General features: G+C 57.6%; 1 protein-coding gene across 2 annotated transcripts; it reads left to right on the forward strand.

The window, feature by feature from the left end:
• Positions 1-487: 487 nt before the first annotated feature.
• Positions 488-11284, forward strand: SIX3 (SIX homeobox 3; the record flags this gene model as incomplete). Of its 2 annotated transcripts, none has more annotated exons than XM_080711185.1 (3): positions 488-542; positions 8312-9080; positions 10684-10876. In XM_080711185.1, 3 exons carry the CDS (start codon positions 488-490, stop codon positions 10874-10876), a joined length of 1017 nt encoding a protein of 338 aa, XP_080567311.1. The 2 variants fall into 2 exon arrangements, with proteins under 2 accessions (XP_080567311.1, XP_080567312.1); XM_080711186.1 differs by lacking the exon at positions 488-542 and adding an exon at positions 11195-11284 and having other exon boundaries at positions 8314-9080; positions 10684-10843.
• Between the last annotated feature and the right edge of the window lie 10321 nt (positions 11285-21605).

The following is a 21605-nucleotide window of genomic DNA, read 5'->3' on the forward strand; positions in this document are numbered from 1 at the left end:
GAGTCGCTTTACTACAGGATGGAAGTGGACATGCAAAGAGGGAGGAAAAAGAAACAAGACTGCGTGGGGATGTGGAGATGGGCGAGGATGGGGTGGAGATGGAGTTGGGGCTGCCTCGGAGAGAGCCGGCTTTTCGCCCTGCTATGGAGAGGTGTGTCTGGCTGCTCTGTTGCCCCCCCCTTGAAAATAAAGCTAATGATGTAGTAATTTAGGAGGAGGTGAGGGGCTGGGCGAAAGAAGGGAGGGGAGAGATGGGGGGATGTGCGCCCCAAGAGCGAAAGCAAACAGCAGCTAGCTGAGGGCGCGCTGCCCGCAGCCCGGGCTTCCCAACAGGTTAGCTGGACCAGGATCCACTCGGTATTTCGCAGGAAGGGGGGGGGCGAGAGGAGGAGAGAGCCGCAGTAGAGGGCAGAGGGGGGAGGGAGGGAAAGAGATAGGAGCCAGAGCGCGCGCCGCGCGGTTTAAAAGGAGAGACTTACACTTCCTAATGAATATTTATCCACCGCCGCTTCGGGCTCCCGGCTTCCCTTACCTTTGCGCAGGTAAGATCTTCCCTGCACCCAGCCTCGGGGGCCCTTCCAGCTCCCCCAGCCCCGGTGCCCGCGGCGGGGCGGGCGGGCTCTGGGAGTGCGGGTTGGGGGTGGGGAGAGGCGGCTTTGCTCCGCGCTGGGCTCGGGCTTCCGGGCGTGAGACCCTGCGCCGCCAAGGACCGCATGCGTGGGCTACCTGTGTGCAATGGGTGTGAGTGCGTGTGTAAGAGAGAGAGAGAGAGAGAGAGAGAGAGAGAGAGAGAGAGAGAGAGAGAGAGAGAGAGGAGGGGGAGAGAGGAGGGGGAGAGAGGCTGAACGCCCGAGAGCGCGCGCCTGTTTGTGGCGCGCTCTGGGGACATTTTCCGACTTTTCACTCGCACGCTCTGGATTTCTCCCCTTCGCCTTTCTTTGCTTTCTCCTCCCCCTCTTTGGGCCCCCTCCACCTTCCCCACTCCAGCCCTACCCCTGGCTGCCAGAGGCTTTTCTTCCTGCCTTTGTACCGCGGGCTGGGTCTGTCCTGGGCGGGATCCCGCGTCTCTCATAAAGGGAATGAATAGTTCAGTTTTCACCGTAAACCTTCACACAAAGGCCACCAGCCACGGGGTCCCTGTCCCCGCTCCTGAGGACGAGGCTCTCGAGGCGCTGCGGGGCTCACTCCCTCTCTTCCCCTCGTGGGGCGCCAAGGCCCAGTCCTAGGAGCTCAAAGAGACGATGTGGACGGGGTACCGGGTGGGACTTCTAAGGGATCCCTGCCATCTTGCTCAGGCCAGAACCCAGGGCCGAAGACCCCCAATGGGGAGGGCAAAGCTTCCACGCCATCTCTGGCCCCCACCTAGAGGAGGCCAGAGGATCCCAAAGCCTAGGGGGAAAGAGTGAGGGGCTAGGTAGCGGGTCAGGGAGGGGCTGCCAACCTAGCCAGAATTCTTTAAACAGACTTACCTGGCCACCTGTTGAGAATTCATTTGGGGCTCGCGGATTCTGGAGCTGCGCTCGGTAGACACTCAAATCAAAAGGCACGTTGGGGGATCTTTCCCTGACCGTGCCAGACGCGGCTCTGGCGGCTCGAAGCCTTGCGCTGGGGTCGGAGGCTGTGGGGCGAAGAGCGGCTTGGCCAGGTGTCCCGCGATTCCAGCGCCGGCTCATCCCTAGCCTCCTTGGCTGGAAAGCCGGGGACTAGACGCCAGGCACCTGCAGCTCGACTTAAGCCGGGCAGCTTCCTGAGCCCTGCTCAGAAGTCAAGAGCAGCGTCGCTGAAGCTCGGCGCGGCCTCTCAGCCGCGGCCACTCCGCACCAGTGCGCCTCGGCCTCTCTGGGTGCCCAGGACAAAGCCCCCGAAGCCGGCCGCTCCCTTCCCGCTAAATCCCCTTCGGGTCAGTGCGTTGCCAGCACCGGGCCGCGAGCCTCTACTGCCAGCCCCGTGGCTCTTAAAGACCTGCACCCACCCTCCGCCCCGCGCTCCTTCGACCCCCGCCTCCCCGCCCCTCTCCTCCGGATCGAGCCCCCAACGCCACCGACCGACGCCTGAGGTCCCTGCTGCCCCGACCGTCGCCCGCGGACTCCCACCCCTCCTCCCACCTCCTCCCCCAGCAGCCAGCGGGTCCTACCCTCCGCCTCAGGTTCCCCGTCTATTCATCAGCGCCCACCCCCTGCCTTCTCTGTCCTTACTTTTGCACTTTGGACGGATCCTGGCCGAGTTACAGAGCTTTGCCCACCTGAGGTGATCCCCAAAGAGTGTCCGTTTTGGCTTGCAACAGGGGCCAGGGAATGGGCTGGGGGCAGTGGAGCTGGAGGGAGGAGGAAGGAAAAGGGCAAAGGGGCCGGCTGGATGGGTTGAGAGGGCCCTGCTATCCCAGGGCCTACCTGGCCTTTTGGCAGTGGTGGAGGTTGTCTCTGTTCCACTCCTTCCTAGAGGCGGCCACTCTGGAATGAGGCCCGGGGCTACCAACTGGCCAGGCCTATTGTGTGTGGAAGGGACTGTGGGCACATGGGGGGGGGCTTCAGAAAGCCTTGAGTAGGGATCTTGGGGGACCTTTCTTCCAAGCCCAGTATGTTCATCCCTCCAAAAACACCTTTAAGAGACTGAGAGTTGGTGTACAAGGAAGGAATGGAAGGGACCTTGAGTTCCATCTGCCCAGGGCAAAGGGCAGCGGAAGGGAGGGGGCAGTGATGGAGTCCACTCTTTCTAAGGACTGGACCATGATTTCTAATGGAGTGTTTTGTACTTATTGGTCAGTTATGTCACTTGCCCCAAGACAAGGAGAAAGAGAGAAATATGGTTGCCTCGATTTCCTTCTTCCAGAGCTTTTCCTCTCTTCCTCTCTCCCAGACCTGTAGGAGGCCCAGTCTGCCCCAGTATGGCTCCACCTAGGGCACTTTCCTCAATCCTAGCCAGGACTAAAAACATGATTAAAGAGACCAGAGCAGGGATGGAGGGAGGGGCGGGCAGTGAGCACAGGCGTGGCACTAGTGCCAACTGTCACATTTGACTGTTGGGATTCTGTGGATATTGGAAGAAGTGGTAATTTGGGGAGCTGAGCTTACCCACCCTTTCCCAAATGCAGGCCCTAGTCTGGCTGTCAGAAGAGGATTGGAAAGATGGGTATGGCCCTCAGTGCTTCAGAGACCAGAGGAACTGGAGGAGGGGAAGGAAGGAGAGCTGACCTTCCCCTGGGCTTGTGCCCTCTGCCACTCCGACAGTAGTCCAGATGCATCTTTAAAGAGCTGGGGAGACTAACTGATTTGCAGTTGGCCCTCTTGAGAGAGGCCAAGAGTGCCCACCCCTGGCTAGATCTTCAGGATGCAAAACCTGCCTCCTCACAGGCATCACCAGCGTGTTTCGCATCTCCCAAGTCACCCCTCCTTTCTCTTGGGACTAGGGCATCCGCGGTCAGTTAGGCTGGGTTTGTGCCCACCCTCCTGGGCTTGGCGGTGGGCGGCGCCGAAGCCCAAGACAGAGCCAAACCTCTCTTATCTGAAGATGTGGGGGGTGGGGCGGAGGGGCCTTTCGAGGGCGGTGGGGCTCATTAGGCAGCGCGGGGTGCCGAGAGGTGCGCGCTGCCAGCCCCCGAGGCCGCCTTTGAGCCGTCGGGGCGGCTTCATTAAGCGGCGCTAACAAGGCGTACAAATGCCGGGCCCAGCAGCTTTCTTGCAGTGCCGGAGCCTTAGCAGGGCGCCAGGCTAATGAGGGTCACTCAAAGGGACTGATCAAATATTCAAATTTCCCTGCTCGCCGGGAACTTTTATGCACGGAGAAAGTTGAGGCAACTGAGCCTTGTTTACGGCTGGGGGCCACTATTGCTTGCCGCGCAGGTCCCCGGAGGCTAAGGCGGGGGCGGGGGCACGGGAGGCAGCAGTTGTTGTTGTTGTTGTTGTTTTTCAAAGGAAAGTAATCGGGGTCCTTGAAGGGCTTCGGAGGCCTCCCCGCCTGCCGACCCGCTCCCCTGCGCCCTCCCTGGCGGTTAGCGCCGAGCGCCTCTGTTTGCAGCTCGCGGGGAGGCCCAGACAGCAGGCCACCCTGTCAGCCCCCAGCTTTGGACGTCCAGGGGCGGTGCCCCCCAGGAAGAACCTTCCTGGGACAGCTGGGCTTGCTGTTGAGGGCAGAACCAGGCCGATCCAGTGCAGCTGCCCCGGCCCTCGGGACTCTCCTCTCCTGTAGGCCTGCGGACTCCTTGGGCTTTCCCTGTAGCCGGAAACACGGAGAGAATAGGGGTCTCTAGGGTGTGTCCCAGGGGGCATTATAACTTTCACTGTGTTGGGGTTGGAGTTGACATTTGCAATGAATGCCCAGCAGATCAGGATGTGAGAACGTTCTCTCATCCAAAAGCCCCCCTCCCCCTGCACCCCTGAATGCTGTCCTTCCCCCCTGGGGGGCATTGATGGAAGCGGGGACGGTGGCAGCAATGTTGGCCTGCACAGGTGACCTCTGCCTGTCCCCGCGCCGAGTCCCAGACCCATCAAGCCCCAGATCTGAACGGCCAGAGGGCAAAAGAGAGATCTGGAGACTCCGCAGGCTGGCCGGTGCTCCCCAGCCTCGCTGCCGTGAGACTCGGGGTGCAGGCATCCTCGTCGCCACCCTCTCCAGGAATCCCCCAGGCTCACCGCCTTCACCTCTAGTTGCCCGATGACTTGGTCCCAAGGGCGAGAAAGGCGGCCTGGGCCTGGAGCCCGCGGTCCCTCGGATCCTATCCCCTTCCCCAGGGCCCAGCGCCTGGAGATTTGGGAAAGGACGCTGTGGTGTTGCACACACACACACACACACACACACACACACACACACACACACTCACACTCACACTCACACTCACACACACACACACACACACTCACACTCACACACACTCACACTCATCGCCCCTAGCCCGAGACCCGAGCGCGCTCGCAGTCCCGCCGTCCGCGGAGGACCCGCCGCCCCGCCTCCCGTCCAGCTCTGCAGACTCTGAACTTACTGCTTCAGGTGGCGAGCGCGGTGCCTCGGACCCGAGCGAGAGGCGCGGGCGGCGGCGGCGGCGGGCGAGCTGTCGGGTGGCGCCCTCGGGCGCTGCGGGCCGGCCCCGGGCTGCGCTCGCGGCCCCTCCCTGGGGCTCGCGCTTCCGAGCGGCGCCGCCGGGCTGCAGCGTTCGGCGGCGGCGCGGGCTCGGGCAGGGCGTCCTCGAGCGGAGCCAGCGCGCCTTCTCCGGTTCCTCCTGGGTGGCGAGGGTCTCGGGTCTCGGCGCTCTGCGCAGAGCCCGCGGCACCTGCCCGCCTCCCTCGGGCCGCGCGGGGAGCGGCCGCCGTTCCCGCCCCGAGGCGGGGTGGCGAGGGTAGGGAGGGATGGCCGGGCCCGCCCGCCCGCCCGCCCGGCGCCTGGGTCCCCGGCTCCGGGGGATGTAGTTTCGGGGTCACGAGCTGCTTTCAAAAAGTTGAACAGAATATTCGGAAACCCACCCGTAGGAATTCTCCCCCCACACGCGGCACAATACCCACTCCCCTCCCCGTTTTCATTCCTTCCTCCCCCGCTTCCTCCTCCTGCCCCTTCCCCCTCCCACCTTTCAGACTATAATCCTTTCCCTGAGAGAGAATGGGGTCGGGAAGAAAAGATGAAGTGTCTGTTTTTGTGTCCCAACCTTTGGGCTCTTTCTGGGCCTGCAGTGAACGACCGTCCTGAGCTTCACAGCTGAGCGGAAAAGGACTCAGAACCCCGAAGATGTAGATAAATGAAGGAGACGCCCGAAGCGGAGCTTGCCCGATCTTCCCTTTGGGGAAATATTTCTCTGCTCCAGTCAGCCAGCGCAGGGCCCGCGAGTCCTAGCTGTCTCTGGCTGCGTGAGCCAGTATCAGCCCCTGAGCCAACCCACAGCCTCCCTGCGCCCTAGAACCTCCGACTCAGCACGCCCTTCCCTGCCCTCCCTTGCCTGCACCGCAGGGGTCAAGGCCCTGGCAAGGCCTGAGCTCTGGTTTAAGGGGCTGGGACCCACCGGCCAGTGACGTTAGGTTTCCATTTAAATTCTCTCTCAATCTTTTTTCTCTCCTTCCTCCTTGAGATCTCCAAAGTGGTGTGTGTGGATCTGGGCGACGGGCCCCCAGATCTGCATCGGAATGCAGAAAAGATCTTTTTTTAAAAAAAGTTTTGAATTCCTCAATGATTTTTCTTCTGGAAAGGCAGCTTAGGATAATTATTTCAGCTTTATTGAAGGCAGATTAGTTGAAGTCTGGGCGCTGCGTTTCAATACTCGTTGTACACGGGCCGACAATGTGGGCATTGTTGGCTACTGTGTGTGAATCCATTCAACATATACACTTTTTAACACCAAACCAAGTCTTGTCTAAATATACACAGTGCGAGGGGGAAAGACGTCTCTGACCCCGACAAATCTGCGTAAATCACACTTCCATAGTTACAGCAGCCTCACAAAGGGAGGCCAGCTCAAGGTGCTGATTAATCTTAAAAGCAACATACCTAAGAATAGATACCCAGGCCTGCCTGAGGGCTGTGGTGGCCGCAGGGAGGGAGGGACCTCTGCATTCTATGTTCATTTTTGGATCTGTTTTAGGCTTGCAATATTATTTTCCCCAAAGAGAAATTAGACACTATTATTATTAATTAGTATTATTATTGGTATTATTATTATTATTTACCATATGAGAAAACAAGCAATTTTCAGGCCTTATTTGATTTCTCAGGGTTGCCTTCAAAGTTTTAGTGACCTGTTCAGGCTGGCGGGCAGGCACAGAGCAGCTTCTTCTGGGGCCGCATTTTGTGGGCTCCCTAGGGCCCAGAGGGCTCCCAGGCTTCTGGGCTCAAATAGCTCTTCCACAACTCCAGAGGTAGCTGAATTCTGCTAGGAAACATATTGTCAGTGTGTGTGTGTGTGTGTGTGTGTGTGTGTGTGTGTGTGAGAGAGAGAGAGAGAGAGAGAGAGAGAGAGAGAGAGAGACACTACCTCTGAGAATCAGGGGCTTTCTACCTCTGAGCTTCACCCAGCCCTATTTTATTTTTTATTTTGAAACAGGGTCTCACTAAGTTGCAGAGAGCTTTACTAAGTTGCTGAGGCTGGCTACAACACTGCTATCCTCCTGTCTCAGCCTCCCAAGTACTGTGCTTATAAGTGTGCAGCACCACACCTGGCTAGATTGTTTTTAAGATGGAAAGAAGTGTATTGTGGTTTCCACTATTTTAAAATACAAGGTGTTGGGAAAAATCAAGGCACCTTATTGAGGAATAAAGAGAAGTCCCAACTTAAGCCAGGGGAGTTGTTTTGAATGTAGCCAAAGGGAACCCAAGGCCTCCTGCACCCTGGGTCCTGGGATCAGGTGCCAGATGCACCCCACACATATGGGATCCAGTGGCCTTTTAGCCAGGTCGGTGTGCAGCGGGCCCTATGATCTCATTTCTCCTTTCCTCCTTCCAGTATTAGTGCTCACATAGGCAGAAAGAGGCGGCGGGACGAGTGCACCATGTGCAAACCTTGCCGGCTCCGGTGGGCCCTCTCTCTGACTCTCTCCTGGCAGGGTCGCTCTGCGTTCCTGAGGCTTGGGGAAACTCTGGCTTCCAAAAAAATATTCTCCTGTAATTGGTCATCTCTTTCAACTACTCAGGGCCCACAGTTTTTCGAATTTTTGAATTAACTTCTTTGAGGGAGAGGGAAGAGGAGGCTCAGAGACAGCGAGAAAGCAAGCAAGGGGGGGGGGAGGAGTGGCGAGATTAAGAGTTGCAAAGATTTAAAAAAATTTCTTTCTCCCCAGTCTCCCTCCTTCCCTGTTCTCCCCCTCCCCCCTCCTCTGGCTAAGTGGTAAAACCGTCCTTACGTTCTCGGTATTGATTGGCAGGGCTGACAGTGATTGGCAGTGGTTGCCGTGGCAACGCCACAACGACACGCAGCAGACCAATAGAAAAGCGAAACAAAATGTTTCAATGCTGCACTCACTGTGGATTTAGGGGAGATATTATGAGGCTGTTGTCATTAGGGCGATTGCTGTGGAATCGCTGAATCTTGACTCGGCGGTGGTTGGCTCCCGCTCGGCTCGCCGCCCTCGCCCGCGGCCTCGGGTCTCTGCGCGCGCGCACCGGGCCGCTCTCCTTCCTCCCTCTCTATGTGGCTGCTCGGGTGTGTGAGTGTGTGGATGTGTGTGGGGTGTGGGTGCCCCTTACGTCCTTCCTCCTCCCCCTCCTCCTCCGCCCGCGCCCCCCTCCTCCCCCTCCCCTCCTCCCCTCGCTCCTCTCCCTCCTCCCGGCCCTCCTCGCCCCTCTCCTCCTCTTCCTCCCCGCGCTCTTCCTCTCCCTGAATTTTCTCCTTTCCTCTCAGGTCAGTCCATGGTATTCCGCTCCCCCCTAGACCTCTGTTCCTCCCACTTCTTGTTGCCAAACTTCGCGGATTCTCACCACTGCTCCCTACTTCTGGCGAGTAGCGGCGGCGGCGGGGACGGCGCGGGCGGCGGCGGCGGGGACCGTGCGGGCGGCGGCGGCGGCGGCGGCTCCAGGGCCCCCCCGGAAGACTTGTCCATGTTCCAGCTGCCCACCCTCAACTTCTCGCCGGAGCAGGTGGCCAGCGTCTGCGAGACGCTGGAGGAGACGGGCGACATCGAGCGGCTGGGCCGCTTCCTCTGGTCGCTGCCCGTGGCCCCCGGGGCGTGCGAGGCCATCAACAAGCACGAGTCCATCCTGCGCGCGCGCGCCGTGGTCGCCTTCCACACCGGCAACTTCCGCGACCTCTACCACATCCTGGAGAACCACAAGTTCACCAAGGAGTCCCACGGCAAGCTGCAGGCCATGTGGCTGGAGGCGCACTACCAGGAGGCCGAGAAGCTGCGCGGCCGCCCGCTCGGCCCGGTGGACAAGTACCGCGTGCGCAAGAAGTTCCCGCTGCCGCGCACCATCTGGGACGGCGAGCAGAAGACGCACTGCTTCAAGGAGCGGACTCGCAGCCTGCTGCGGGAGTGGTACCTGCAGGACCCCTACCCCAACCCCAGCAAGAAACGCGAACTGGCGCAGGCCACCGGCCTCACCCCCACGCAAGTGGGCAACTGGTTTAAGAACCGGCGGCAGCGCGACCGCGCCGCGGCGGCCAAGAACAGGTCAGTGGCGGGTCCGCGCCGGCCGCGGCCTCGGAGCCGGCGGGGGCGGCGGGGCTGGGGCGGGCGGGGCGGCCCCAGCCCCGGAGGAGCCGCGACTCCCCGGCCGCTCGGAGAAAGTTTCTGCTGCAGGCCCGGGTGCGTGCACCAGGGGAGGGCCGGGGGGTTGTCGACGGCGTCGGTCAGGGCACAGCGTGTCCCACGAGTGCCCACGGCTCGGGTTCTGCGCGCTGCGCCCGCACCCTTCTCCCCAGCCCTCACCCCAGCGAGGCGCCCCCTGAGCCTGGAGACACGGAGGGGGGGAGCACTCTTTGCCACCTGGCTTTCATTTCCACGCAGTACAATAACACCCGAGAGGAGCCCACGAATGTCAGGAGAGTGGGCCTCGGTCCCTGATACAAAGGCCCCGTGCAGGGCCTCCTCCCCGCGGCACCTCGCCGGACCCGAGCCCGCTGGCCGGGCGGTGGGGGGCTCCTGTGTAGGAGTGGGTGCTGTGCGTGCCTCTCCCTTCCCTAGCCGCGCGCGACCCTTTGGTCTGCTAACTTGCCCTGCTGCTGGCAAATTTGGCCACGGAGTCACAAAGTTTCTTGGATTTGGTCAGAGGAGCTGGGTTCGGTGCACATAAGGAGAAAAAAAAAATAAATGAAAAGACAGGGAAGGGGGCAGGAATCAGAGGAAAGGGAAAAGGACGGAGGGAGCTGTATGGACGCCCCTGGGAGCCCGTGTCCCTCCTCAGCTAGAAAGGAGAAAGCCCGAACCAGGCGGGGAGCAGGTCCCCACCGGCTGACAGCTGCTGGTCGCCGCCCGGCTAGCCCCTGGAGTGTGTCAGAGTCAGGTAGGCCAGGCCTGACCCCACAGTCCTCCCACCCCTGCCCGTGGAGCCCACTTTTCGCCCGATGGGGGGGGGGAGAGGGAGGCCAGGGCCGGACGAGGCCTCCTGGTGTGGAGAACACCCAGACACTAGGTCCAGGCCACCGTTCCCTAGCCCTAGACAGACGCCGCCCGGCACGGCTCCGCTTCCCTCCTGCCTTCTCCTTCATCCTTTTCTCCTTCCAGGTTCTTACTTTACTTTTAGCGTTTCTCTTCCCCGGATCCTGCGCTCTGCGCAGGAAGCCATGGAGCTAACCCGGCGGGTCCTACCCGCGCAAGTCAGGGAAAGCCGAGCCGCAGCTCGGGTGGGCGTCCGGGGAGCCCGGCGGGCGGAGGCTCGCTAGGGAGCGGGTTCGGTTTGCAGAGCGCCGGGTCCCGGGGAAGGAGACGCTCTCCACCGCCTGCATCCAGGGCTCGGCCTCGGCTCGGCGGGCGCCAGCCTCCCCGGGCGGCCGGCTGCTGCCGCTGCCTCTGCTCAGAGTCGGTCCCTATCTGAGAAGCCGCGGATGCTTTTCTGAGAAGGGAGCCGAAAGCCGGGGGTCGGGCTGGGGAGGCTCGGGGGCGCGCGGGGAGCGGCTGGGGCGCGGAGGGATCAGGGCAGAGACGGCTTTCGGGGGCGGCGGCTGGGGGCGCGGGGCGCGGGCGCCGCGGGAGCAGGGCGGCTGCAGGCCCGGCTGCCCCGGCGGCGCGGGCGCGGGCCGCGGAGTCAGGGCGGCCACGGCTCTCTCTCCCGCAGGCTCCAGCACCAGGCCATCGGACCGAGCAGCATGCGCTCGCTGGCGGAGCCCGGCTGCCCCACGCACGGCTCGGCGGAGTCGCCGTCCACGGCGGCCAGCCCGACCACCAGCGTGTCCAGCCTGACGGAGCGCGCGGACACCGGCACCTCCATCCTCTCGGTAACCTCCAGCGACTCGGAATGCGATGTATGATAGCCAAGGCCGCCCTCCTCCCCTCTCCCCTCCTCCTCGAGCCCTCCCTCCTCTTCCTCCTCTTCCTCGCCCTCCTCCATCCCCAGAACAAACCGAAATCAGGATACACAACCATACACATACACAGCACACACACACTCCTACCCCAGCCAAAATATATAAAAACCAAGAAAAATAACCAATTAACCGCAAACCATCAACAACCCCCAACCACCATCTACCACCACGGCCACCCCAAAGGACCGCGACGCCAACAGACAGTCACAAACGCTGATGTTTTTGGGCAGAAAACATAGATGACAATTGTATACTTTCTAGGACAAGCACGGCTTCTCCTTTTGGTCCCCACGGACCCGGCACCCCACCTGCATGACGATTTATTTGTATCTGGGAAAATATTCTCTCTAGTTTAAAATGATTTAAAGAGTCGACTATACAAAAACAACCACGACCACGAGGACGAGACGACAAAAGCAAAACAGACAAAAAGAAAAAAAAAAGCTGCCATCTCCGTTCCGAATTTGTTTAAAAAAGAAAGGAAAAAGAACTCGAGAGAGAAATAGCAAATGTTTCTCGCCTTTTGTTTTTCTCTCTCCTCTCCCTCTCTTTCTTTCTCTTTTTTCTCTCTGTTTTTAAGTCCAAGTATTGGTCAAACAAGATGCAATCTTCTGTTTTTTGTTCAGCAGACAATCATTTTCTTCGTAAGCACCTTTTTCTCTCTACTCTGTCACTGCCTGTGTGGGTACTGGTTATAAATGTGGAAAAAGAATAGTTATGACTGTAACAGATTTTTATTTTTATTTCAAAATTTTATATGAATTATGTATATCTTAATGATCGGTCATTTTCCCAGTTTGTAATATATGTGTAGAAATTGCCTGTAAATGATATTGCTTTTTCTCCTCTCCCTTTCTTCTCGCTTCCCCTCCTTCCCCCCTTCCCGCTCACCTGTCTCTTTCCTTTTTGGGGCTCCCCCTCCCACTCGGTGTTCCTGGTGTCGGCTTGGCCTTCAGGGCGGACTTGGCAGCCTGAGTTAGGAAGAGGGGCCCCGGCGCTAGCGCTAGCGAAAGCGGAGAGTGAGACCGTAGTATTCTTATGCAAAAGCTATTCCAAGTATTTCTTAGCTGCTTTGAAGGTATCTCTCACTCCCTGTAGGGCGCTTTTACTGTTATCTTAACTGCGTGTTTATCTATATGTAAAAACTTTCTAAAGCAAATACAGTATTCTCCATTTTCTTATCACTCCCAGAGACTGGTGTTTTTGTCTGCCCAGGCCGGCAGCCCGGTTGGTGGGACGGCGGGGCCTAGGCTTTCTCCTCCGCTTGGCAGGCCACTGGAGCTGGGGCAGGATTTCCAATCTAGGCCTGAGCTTTTTCTGGAAGGTGGGCCTTCAGAAGGATGACCCAGAAGAATCCTGAGCGCAAAGGCGGAGAAGGTCTGGGGGGGGGGGGGCTAGTCGTGGGGAGGGGGGAGAAGGGGCTAAAATTGCCAGTTTCTTCTGTGTGAGACTCCTGGCCCCGACCCACCCGGGCGTCCAGGAATCGGAGCCTGCCGGCCTTTGTGGGTCCTTGGGATGTGCTGAGTGTTCTGGTTGTCGCTGTGCTTTTTAAAAGGGGAAACACAAGGATGGCGGACTCAAGAGTCCATCCTTAGGGGAGCTGACAGATTTTGTCCTTATTTAATTTTTTCTTTGGGAGGCGGGGTGGGTATTGCAACCTGTCTGGGAAGACAGGGGAACTTGAGAGGAGTTTAGGGCCTAGAATCAGGACAAGTAGAGAGAGAGAGAGAGAGAGAGAGAGAGAGAGAGAGAGAGAGAGAGAGGGAGAGAGAGAGGAGATTGTGTGATTTCCTTAGGGCTTTCGATGGGTCTCACTAAAATGTCTGTCTCTGTTCAGCTGGAGTCCCTTGAGCCCCTAAGACATTTTAAGGGCTGGTTTACTCTTTAAAACAGAACCCAGAAAAAATACCGCCCCTTTCTAACCTTGTTCCTGCTGATCCCAGGCCTCTTGGCACCCTGGGATGGTATGGTTGGCAAAGCCTTGTCAGCTCTAGGCTAGGGCAGCCTGTTCCTGAGGAGGAACCAAAGAAACTAATTTCAGAAAACTTGCCTTCACTTGAAAGTTTAATTTCCAAAGCGAAGAGGATTAGGAAGAAACGTGCCTGGAATTTCGCGCGCATTTCCAAACTAATTTTGACTTCCGTTTTTCCTTTTGTCCTCATCCCAGGCAGCATGGGGAGGGGGTATGTGGGCCAGGCTGGCTGGACAGAAATGCCGCCTGGCCTGGAGGTGCCCTGGGTGCACAAGAGTTCAAACTGACACCTGGCCAGGAGGGCTCTGGAGCCCCTGCTTAGATCAGGGCAGTGGACTGCCTCCGCACCTCCAGGCTCTGGCTCACATTGTCAGAATCTCTGTGGCATTCTCTGCCAGAGGAACTGCTCCCCAGCCTGCCGCTTCTCAGGCCATATTCATCCAGGTGGTGAGAGACTGGGAAGGACTGCCTCGTTCTCCCCGGCTGGAGCCTCTGCCCTGCTCTCATTTTTAGATAGTCAGTAACATACTTGACCCACAGCTTGGGCCTGGAAGCCCAGAGAAATGGCTGAGTGGAGGAATGGACCCTGAGCAGCCAACTAACCAGAATTCATGGAAAAGGAAGGCACTGCTGAAGAGTGATTTCTGGAAGGGCCTAGCCAGGGGATACCAGGCGCCTTTCTGTGTAAGGCAGGGAGCAAACTTGGGAGTTATGCCTCCGATCTCTCAACATAACCTGACAGAAAAAAAGCAGTCTTGGAACACTCAACACCCATTCTTCCACGAAGAAAACAGGTTATCAGGCTCCACAGAAACTGAGAACATGGGTCCCCTTGGGTGTCATCAGCCTGTTGTCTAACTGGCTAGCTTACTATCACCAGGCGCGTGCTCTCTCTCTCTCAACTGTAAACCCACACAAGCACCAGTGCTCTGCTCTTTGCACTTTCTGACCTTACCTATGGGTGCCCTGCAGGAGGAACATGGGGGAACATGTGTGCTTGTGGGTGGTGTGCCTGTGTGGATTCTGAAAGCTGAGCTTTCACCACTCAGTCAAGATCTGTATACAAAGGGATGTGTGTGTGATGAGAGGTATAAGGGCATATATAGCACACTGGCACAAGTTTTGTGTATATTGCGTAGTTTAGGTATAGTACTAGTATGTTGTATGTTGTTTAAGCCGTTTATAAATATCTGGGGTTAATTTTTGGGGGGGGGAGGTATTATTGATCCCAGGAGCATTCTACCTTGAGCTACACCCCTAGCCTCTTTTAAAATTTTGAAAGAGGGTCTCACTATGTTGCTAAAGGTCTCAATAAATTGCCAAGGCTGGCCTCAAGCTGCAATCCTCCTCAGCTGCCCAGGGACCGAGATTACAGGTGTGTACCACCATGCCTGGTTTATATATACCTGGTTTGGCTGGTTTTGCAAAGAGTATTAGGATGGCTCCAATACACCTACAGGATGCTGCATGTGCAAGGGCTTTGTGTCCTGTGTGTCTCCAGTGTCCGCGTGTCTCCTGGGTCTTGAGTCTTGTGTGGACATGTGTGAATTCTGTTGTTCTAATTAATCTACAGTCAAGACTACCACACTGACCACCCCTGTCCCTTTAAGAAATGGGAGGTCATTATATTATTCATTGGCTGGAGGGCAAAGGGGGGTTGGGCTATTTGGCTTTCTCAGTTTGCCCTTTACTTTGTAGGTTTGGAGATATTGCAGTGGATTTGGCTTCTGCCCTTTTAAACATCCCAGTAAGGAAAAGAGGTCCTTTTCTGGTCAGCTCTCTCCTTTTACTGACTGCTTGGCCATCTCTTTCCTGGTTCCTCAAAGCCATGGCCCCTGCTTTCTCTTCCAGGGGCTGCTGGGGCAGATCTTCTGGTCAAGGGCAGACTGAAGTCTGCTTGCAGAAAAGCGGTCTCAGCCACTTCGCACAGCCCCACCTCCCAGGGAAGGTTGCAGATTCAGCCTGGGCAGGTGGGGCAGGCCGGATATGGGTGTCTGATTGTTATGGTGGGTCCCCTCAGTCTAAGCAGCTAGTGAGCTGGTCCTCTCCTGATGCCCCTGGGATCAGACTTCCTTTTCTCAGCACCGTGCATTCATCCCCAGCGGCATTCTGTGGCCTGTCTAGGCCTCTAGTGTACCTGGGCCTTCACTCTAGGGTGTAGGGGTTTGAAGAATTACAGCCCCTTTGGCCATATTTTCTTCCTCCCTGCCTTCCTCAAAGAAAAGCAATGGCAATCCAGGATTTGCACCAGAGACCCAAACGGGCAGAATGGGGTATGAAACTGGGAAAATCTGCCCCAAAGACCTGAGCCCTAGAAACCGCCTGACAGAGAAGCCAACCTATCCCTTCTGGCTGCTCCCTCTCCCTACCCCCTCTTCCCGTCCTTAGTCCCAGCCCAGAACCCCACCGGCTCCTCTTTCTGTCCTCCCCGAATCCTGTGGAATCGGCTGCCCAGGGCCAGCGCAGTTGATTATCCCCAGCGAGACGCACAACAGATTAAAATGAAATGACCCGGAAGCTGCCATGGCGCTGGGCGCGGCTGCCGATCAATGGTGGGGGCTGGAGGCACAGGAGCCTGGCGGGTCGGGGCTGGGCTGCTACTAGCTGGGGCGGCCAGACTTTCGACGAGGAGTCGGCTCCAGCGAGGTACGGGGTAGGCCTGGCCCAGGCGAAGCGCGCCTAGTGGGATGGGCCGAGAACCCCTGCGTGGGCTGTGGAGGAAGGAGGAGGAATTTGGGACGGCTACTTCCCGAAAAGAGAACCAGCCAGCCATTCTGGACCCAGCATCTTTCCGGGGTCGCGGTCTTCTTCCCAGCCTACTCAACACTTGTGAGGCCTGGGGCTGGCAGGACGTCCCCGAGCAGGAGACGTCCGGTCACTGCTCCCCATCTTCTGCCTTCCTGGCCCTCGGGTCCGCCTAGGCCTTTGTGTGGCTGTCACCTGGAGCACCGACCCGCGGCTTCAGGACCATTTCTCCGTCCCCAAGCGCGGGAGCTGAGATTCTCGGCCTTCCAGGACCCAGGACTACAGGTCCTCACGCCCAGGCCCCCGCAGACGACCACTGTCGGAGCCCTTTCCGGCCCCAGCTGAGCTGGCCTCCCGCCCCAGCGTGCTGGCAGGGGGTGGCCGTCTGGCCCCAGGGAGGGCGGAGGAGGAAGAGAGGGAGCGGGGTGGGGGAGGGGAGCTGCGCTAGCCCGGCTCCGATTTCTCCGGTCAGCTGAGCACAACTTTCCATTCGAGTGTATTCATGCAGCGGCTGATTGAGCTCCGCTGCTGCGCCAGGCTGCGCTCGGCGGGAGGGGGCAGGCACAGCCAGGCGACTGAGGCTACACCGCGCTAACACACACACACACACACACACACACACACACACACACACACACTATAGTCCCCTCACACTTCACCCCTAAGCCATTTCAGCATGAACCGTCGGGTCCCAGCTCCGCATCCACCTGCCCAGGAGAAATTTCTCCTGGATCTCCCATGGGTCTCCTTCCCTACACAAAACCTGGCCCCTTTCTGCCTTATGCTTCACAGATACGTACTGGTCCTCAGACACAAACACAAGGTCCCTCATCCCTTTCCTCCAGGTTCATTGTCCAGGATGCAGACACCCCAAAGCTGCACGTATATACCTACAAACCTGGCCAGTCTCACAACCACACCTTCATACAGAACTAACCAGACTCACACAACAGTAGAGGGCTGGGGATTCAAAGAGCAATAGACTAGGTCAAAAGTTACAGCTGGGCGTGGTGGCACACGCTTGGTGTTTGGGAGGCCGAGACAGGAGGATGGTGGTTTGTGGCCAGTGTCAGCTACTTAGTGAGGCCCTTTGCAATTCAGTGAAACCAAAGAATAAAAATTAGGGTTGGGGGTGTAGCTCTGAGGTAGAATGCCCCTGGGTTCCATCCCCACTGCTGCTGCTGCAAAGAAACAAACAAACAAACAAACAAACAAACGAAAGTTACAGCTGCTACACATCCACCAAAGAAATAACAGACACAGTTAGACCTGGGAGCCAACCCTGAGGCCCGGTGGAAACACCACCCAGAGATACAGCTCCAAACACACATCCTGGCTGGGCACTCAGAGGCAACCATTTCCCCATTTTTACCTGCTCCTGGAGAAGTAACACACACACACACACACACACACACACACACACACACACACACACGATAAGTAGAGAACTACATCCGTACCTTCAGAAAGACATGCTTTTTCTTGGGGGCGGGCAGGTAAACAGGGGTCTCCATTTTACAATCCACTTCCAAATGCCAGGTATGCTGTTTTGCAGAGCAAGAAGGGAAGGGAGAGCAGAGAGAAAGAGACCTCAAAGATGGGATGAAAGGCAAAAGGAGAGGGAAGAGGGAAAAGAGTGAACTCAAGCAAACGTGATGGAGAAATAGAGTGAGAAGAAGGGAAAAGAAGGGGCAGGGGCAGGAAGGGCTGGGGAGAAAATGGAGCTTCTTTCCAGCTCAGAAGCTCAGGCTCTGGGAGGCCAAGGCTGGCTGGAGAAAGGTGACATTTAGGGTGTGGATGGGACCGGTCAGTCTCCAGTAGAGCACCTCAGGCTGCACTGACCTGGGCCGGCTGGGGCTGGGATCCAACCAAGGACTGCACATGTACGAAGCCGCCTCGGCCCCAACGTGCCCAGTACCTTGTCGGCCAGGGGGGTCCAAGCAGCTTCCTCTGCCGCAGAGGACCCACCTTCACACTACACGCCGGCAGAGACATTTCCTAGTGACCCCGGCCAGTGACATACCAGCCACCCTGCATGCACTTGCCGCAGACCCTGCCTCCTGCAGTGCACCTGCCCCCCCCCACCCTATTCTCACAGCCCGGTCCCCCCACCACCCTATTCTCAAAGCCCAGAGCTCAACAGCAGCTCAGGCAGAAGCACATTTCCATCCCAAGCCCTGCTTTTTGCAAACAAGCCACATGGCTCTCCATTTATACACATGTTCTTTTTGGAAAAAGAAAAGGTGTACACCCAAGACACTGAAGACTTTACAGAACATGCTGGCAAGAAAGCGAAGCACAGACAGGTGGCACGCGCATGTGCACGTCTTCTCCGGCTGCTCGGGCAGGACCCTGGGAGGGAACCCTTCAGCAGGGGCATGGAGATGCCTAAGCGGCCTGGAGTTGGGAGAGAGGCATACATGTGCGTAGGACTTGTCCAGGTTTTCCTTTCTTTAAAGCATATCCTATAAAGTACTCAATGTCTGACTGAAACATATGGGTCTTGGGAGGAGAGGGAAATTCCATGGGCTCCTCAGATTCCTAGAGGTAAAGTAGGAACAGTGTGTGGTCCAGGAACCTGCATGGAAGGTCTGAGGCCGGATACAGAGGGGAGGGCCAGCAAGGCAGGGGGTGTGAGAGGCAGTCCCCAAGGGCCTGTTCTGCAAGAATGCAATGCAACTCTGTGGGCAGCAATCTGCCTTGGGGCTGGGCCCTTGTCCCTCCTTTTCGGTGGCTCCATCTGCCTTTCTTCTTTCTGGCCGCTGGGAGACGCTGCGAGCCTAGCTCGACCTCTGGAGGCTAAAGCAGTTCTTGGGACTGGCCGGCAGCCTTTATTAGCACCTGTTCGGGACTGTGCGGGCCCACCCCAGGCAAGGGCCAGGCCTGGCGGGCACTGGCTTTAGTTTGTTGGGTTTTGAGATGAGTATTTACCATCATAATTAATTTGCAACCATTATGCTACAGAAATTCCTAGCAAGGCCCCTTAAAGGACTGAGCGCGCTGCTAATTACTGGCATGCAGCCCTGGACGCATGCCGCTGGCTGCCTCCTGCCTGTCCCCACCTCGTCCGCAGTGATGCACTGGCACCACCTGGCCAGGCCTAGCTGGGAGGAAGGACCAAGGACCCACAGATACAAGTACTAGAATGGGCGTACAGAATCCAGGCTGCAGCCACCGCCGCCGCCTTACCTCTCAAATACCTGAGCGATCGCAGGGAAAGAGGAAACGGAAATTCAGAGAGGACTGTGACTTGGTTGCTGTCACACAGCAAGCCTCCACATCACCCCGCTACACCTGCGCACTCGGTACCCTCTCCTGGCCTTTTTTTGCCAGAGCGTGCCCACCAGCAGGGTAAATACTTTTCTGAGATCTTTCCTTAGGTACACAGAATGAAGTTAAGGTGAGAACGGGGAGTGGGTAGGGCAGGGAGCGGCAGCCCCAGGCTCTGTGGGTCAGGGCCGATGACTCCTGCAATCAGCACTGCCTCGCAGGGATTGAGGCTGGCTCAGAAGGCCTCCTCCACGTGCCAACTGGGACCAGACCAGGCAGGCTGGTGGGATGGGGCTAAGTGTTGTCCTTCCTACAAAGCCCAGGGGGTGGGTGAGGATTTCAGCGGGCTCCCAGCCTCCATGGAAGGAGCTTGGTTTGAGCCACTAGTGTGGGACTGGGACTCCATGACGGGGTGCTGTGTGAAGTGGATCAGTAGAGAACTTTACTGATGTGTGGTAAGGCTACTGTGCAGACTCCTGGAGGATGCAATGGAAAGATTTCCCTCACTGGGGTGACACAGCTACCTACAGATGTTCCTGAGGGCTTGTTGAGAGCCATATGTTCCTGTGAATAGGAAGTGTCTTAGTCCAAAAACGTCACAAGTTCTCTAAGAACCCAGAGGAGAGGGACCAGCACCACTCAGGCCCTCAAGCTTCGCACAGGCCAGTGCGAGGGACAGCTGAGGACATCAGCTGGAAATAATCAGAACTTTATTTTGGGGGGAGGGGCAGCATTTCAATAAAGTGTGACTTTGGGGAGACATGGCACCAGCTCCGACTGATTGGCTTGAGCAGGGGGATTCCAGACAGGATGGATAAGAGCAAACCCCAGGGTGGGTGCTGGTTCCAGTGGGGAGCAGTGTGGTGGGGCGGGCCTGGGGTGTCCTCGAGTGTCACCCATGGGGTGTGGAGAAGAAGCTGGGAGAAGGGAGGGCGGCTAGTTGCAAGGTCAGGTAGATTGTGTGGCCTTGATCCTATGGGCACCGGGGAGCCCAATAAGACTTTATAATGCACTCAGGGTCCTTACCCAGAGCTCTGCTCATGGGCTTTGGTTGGAAGGAGGGAGGACCTGTAGGAGGCGGTCCCAACCAGGAGGCATGAAGTGAAGGACAAAGCTCAGGATGGAGCTGACGAAAGCCATTTCCAGGGAGGCGTGCCGAGGACCTGACCAGACGGACACCTATGGGCCCCTGATGACCTGACTCGGTGCATGGCTCCTTGCCCTGGCTCTGTGACTGGGACCTGGATACCCAATTTCCTCCAGAAGCATGGTGACCTTTAGGGTCACCTCACATGCTCCTTAGAGATGTCTGTCACTGGAGCCTTCCATCAGAACTCCTTGTCTCTATACCTAAAACATCCCTTGTGCAGAACGAGAGGCTGGTGTGGCCAGTCTCCTCCCTCGCTCACCCATTTGCCCTGGTGCCACTCTGTGAGGGAGTGTTGGGGAGAGTCAGGGTGGTAAAAGCTTGAGTCCCAGGGCCCCAGAAGTGGGTTCTCTGGGAGTAGCTGGGGTGGCTCCAAAGATACTAACATACTAGGTGAATGGGAGAATGGTCCCTTCCAAGGGACCCCCCCCCCATCAGAGGTGGAGCAAGAGACCCAGGAAACCTGCTCCTCTTCATGGGCTTGGAGAGTGCTGTCCTGAGTACTAACTAGGCTGTGCTCAATTCCTACACGCCCAGGCCTCTTCCTGGGGATGAGACAGCCCAGCAAGGGAACCATTCATCCGGGCCATTAGGAGGTTCCAGAAGGCTTTCCAGGCAGCAACAGTGCTTCTGTTGGAGTTGTGGGCTTAGGATCTTCCAGACAGTATGGCCATATCATTATTGGACTTAAAGACCCAGAGAAATAGAGTGAGTCAAGTTCAAGTTTCTTCACCCCCTCCCAAGGCACCTCTCAGCCTCACCCATCTGCTCCCCTCCACCCAGTGGATGCCTGCCTGCTGGCATGGCCTTTGTGAGTCCCTGGCCGTGTGTGTGTGTGTGTGTGTGTGTGAGAGAGAGAGAGAGAGAGAGAGAGAGAGAGAGAGAGAGAGAGAGAGAGAGAGAGAGAGAGAGAGAGAGAGAGAGGCGCGCGCAGAGCCCGGGAGCATCAGGTCCTAATCTGGGTGGTGAGTGGCAGTCGTGGGGATGGACGCCCCCAGAGTCTAGCGTCTTAAGAGAATGGTCTTTCGGAGGCTCCAATCCCAGGCACGAAGTGAAGAGGCGACCGCACAGACTGAACACATTTGTTTCTGGAAGGGCAAGGAGGGAGCCGGGAGGCCAGAGAACACAGCGGTTTCTTGTAGTGGGGGAACGGCCGACGCAGAAAATTAGAGCAGGTCAGGGCGGTTGGATTTCATGACGACTCGGAGAAGTTTCCAGGTATCATTTGGGCTCTGGTGAGCTGGAGACCCCGGGGAAGTCACTCTGCCCCTCCCGCTCTGGCTGTGCACACCCAGGCGACTAGCAAAAGCAGGTTCCAGGCTGGAAGCAGGGCGCTCCGGGAACATCGGCGGGTTTTTGCTGCCACCTAGCGGCGGTAGCGCGCGACTGGCAGCGGTCCGGGCCTTGGGATTTGGCTGTGCCGGCTGGTGCAAGGGGCTCTCGCCCTGCTGCTCAACCTCTTCCTTTTTGCATCACCGTAACCGCCTCTAGCTCACAGGGATCTAAGGTAAACCGAGACGCGTCCTATAGCAAAGTCT

Source organism: Muscardinus avellanarius (assembly GCF_963383645.1).
Source record: "Muscardinus avellanarius genome assembly, chromosome: 15".
Taxonomy (NCBI): Eukaryota; Metazoa; Chordata; class Mammalia; order Rodentia; family Gliridae; genus Muscardinus; species Muscardinus avellanarius.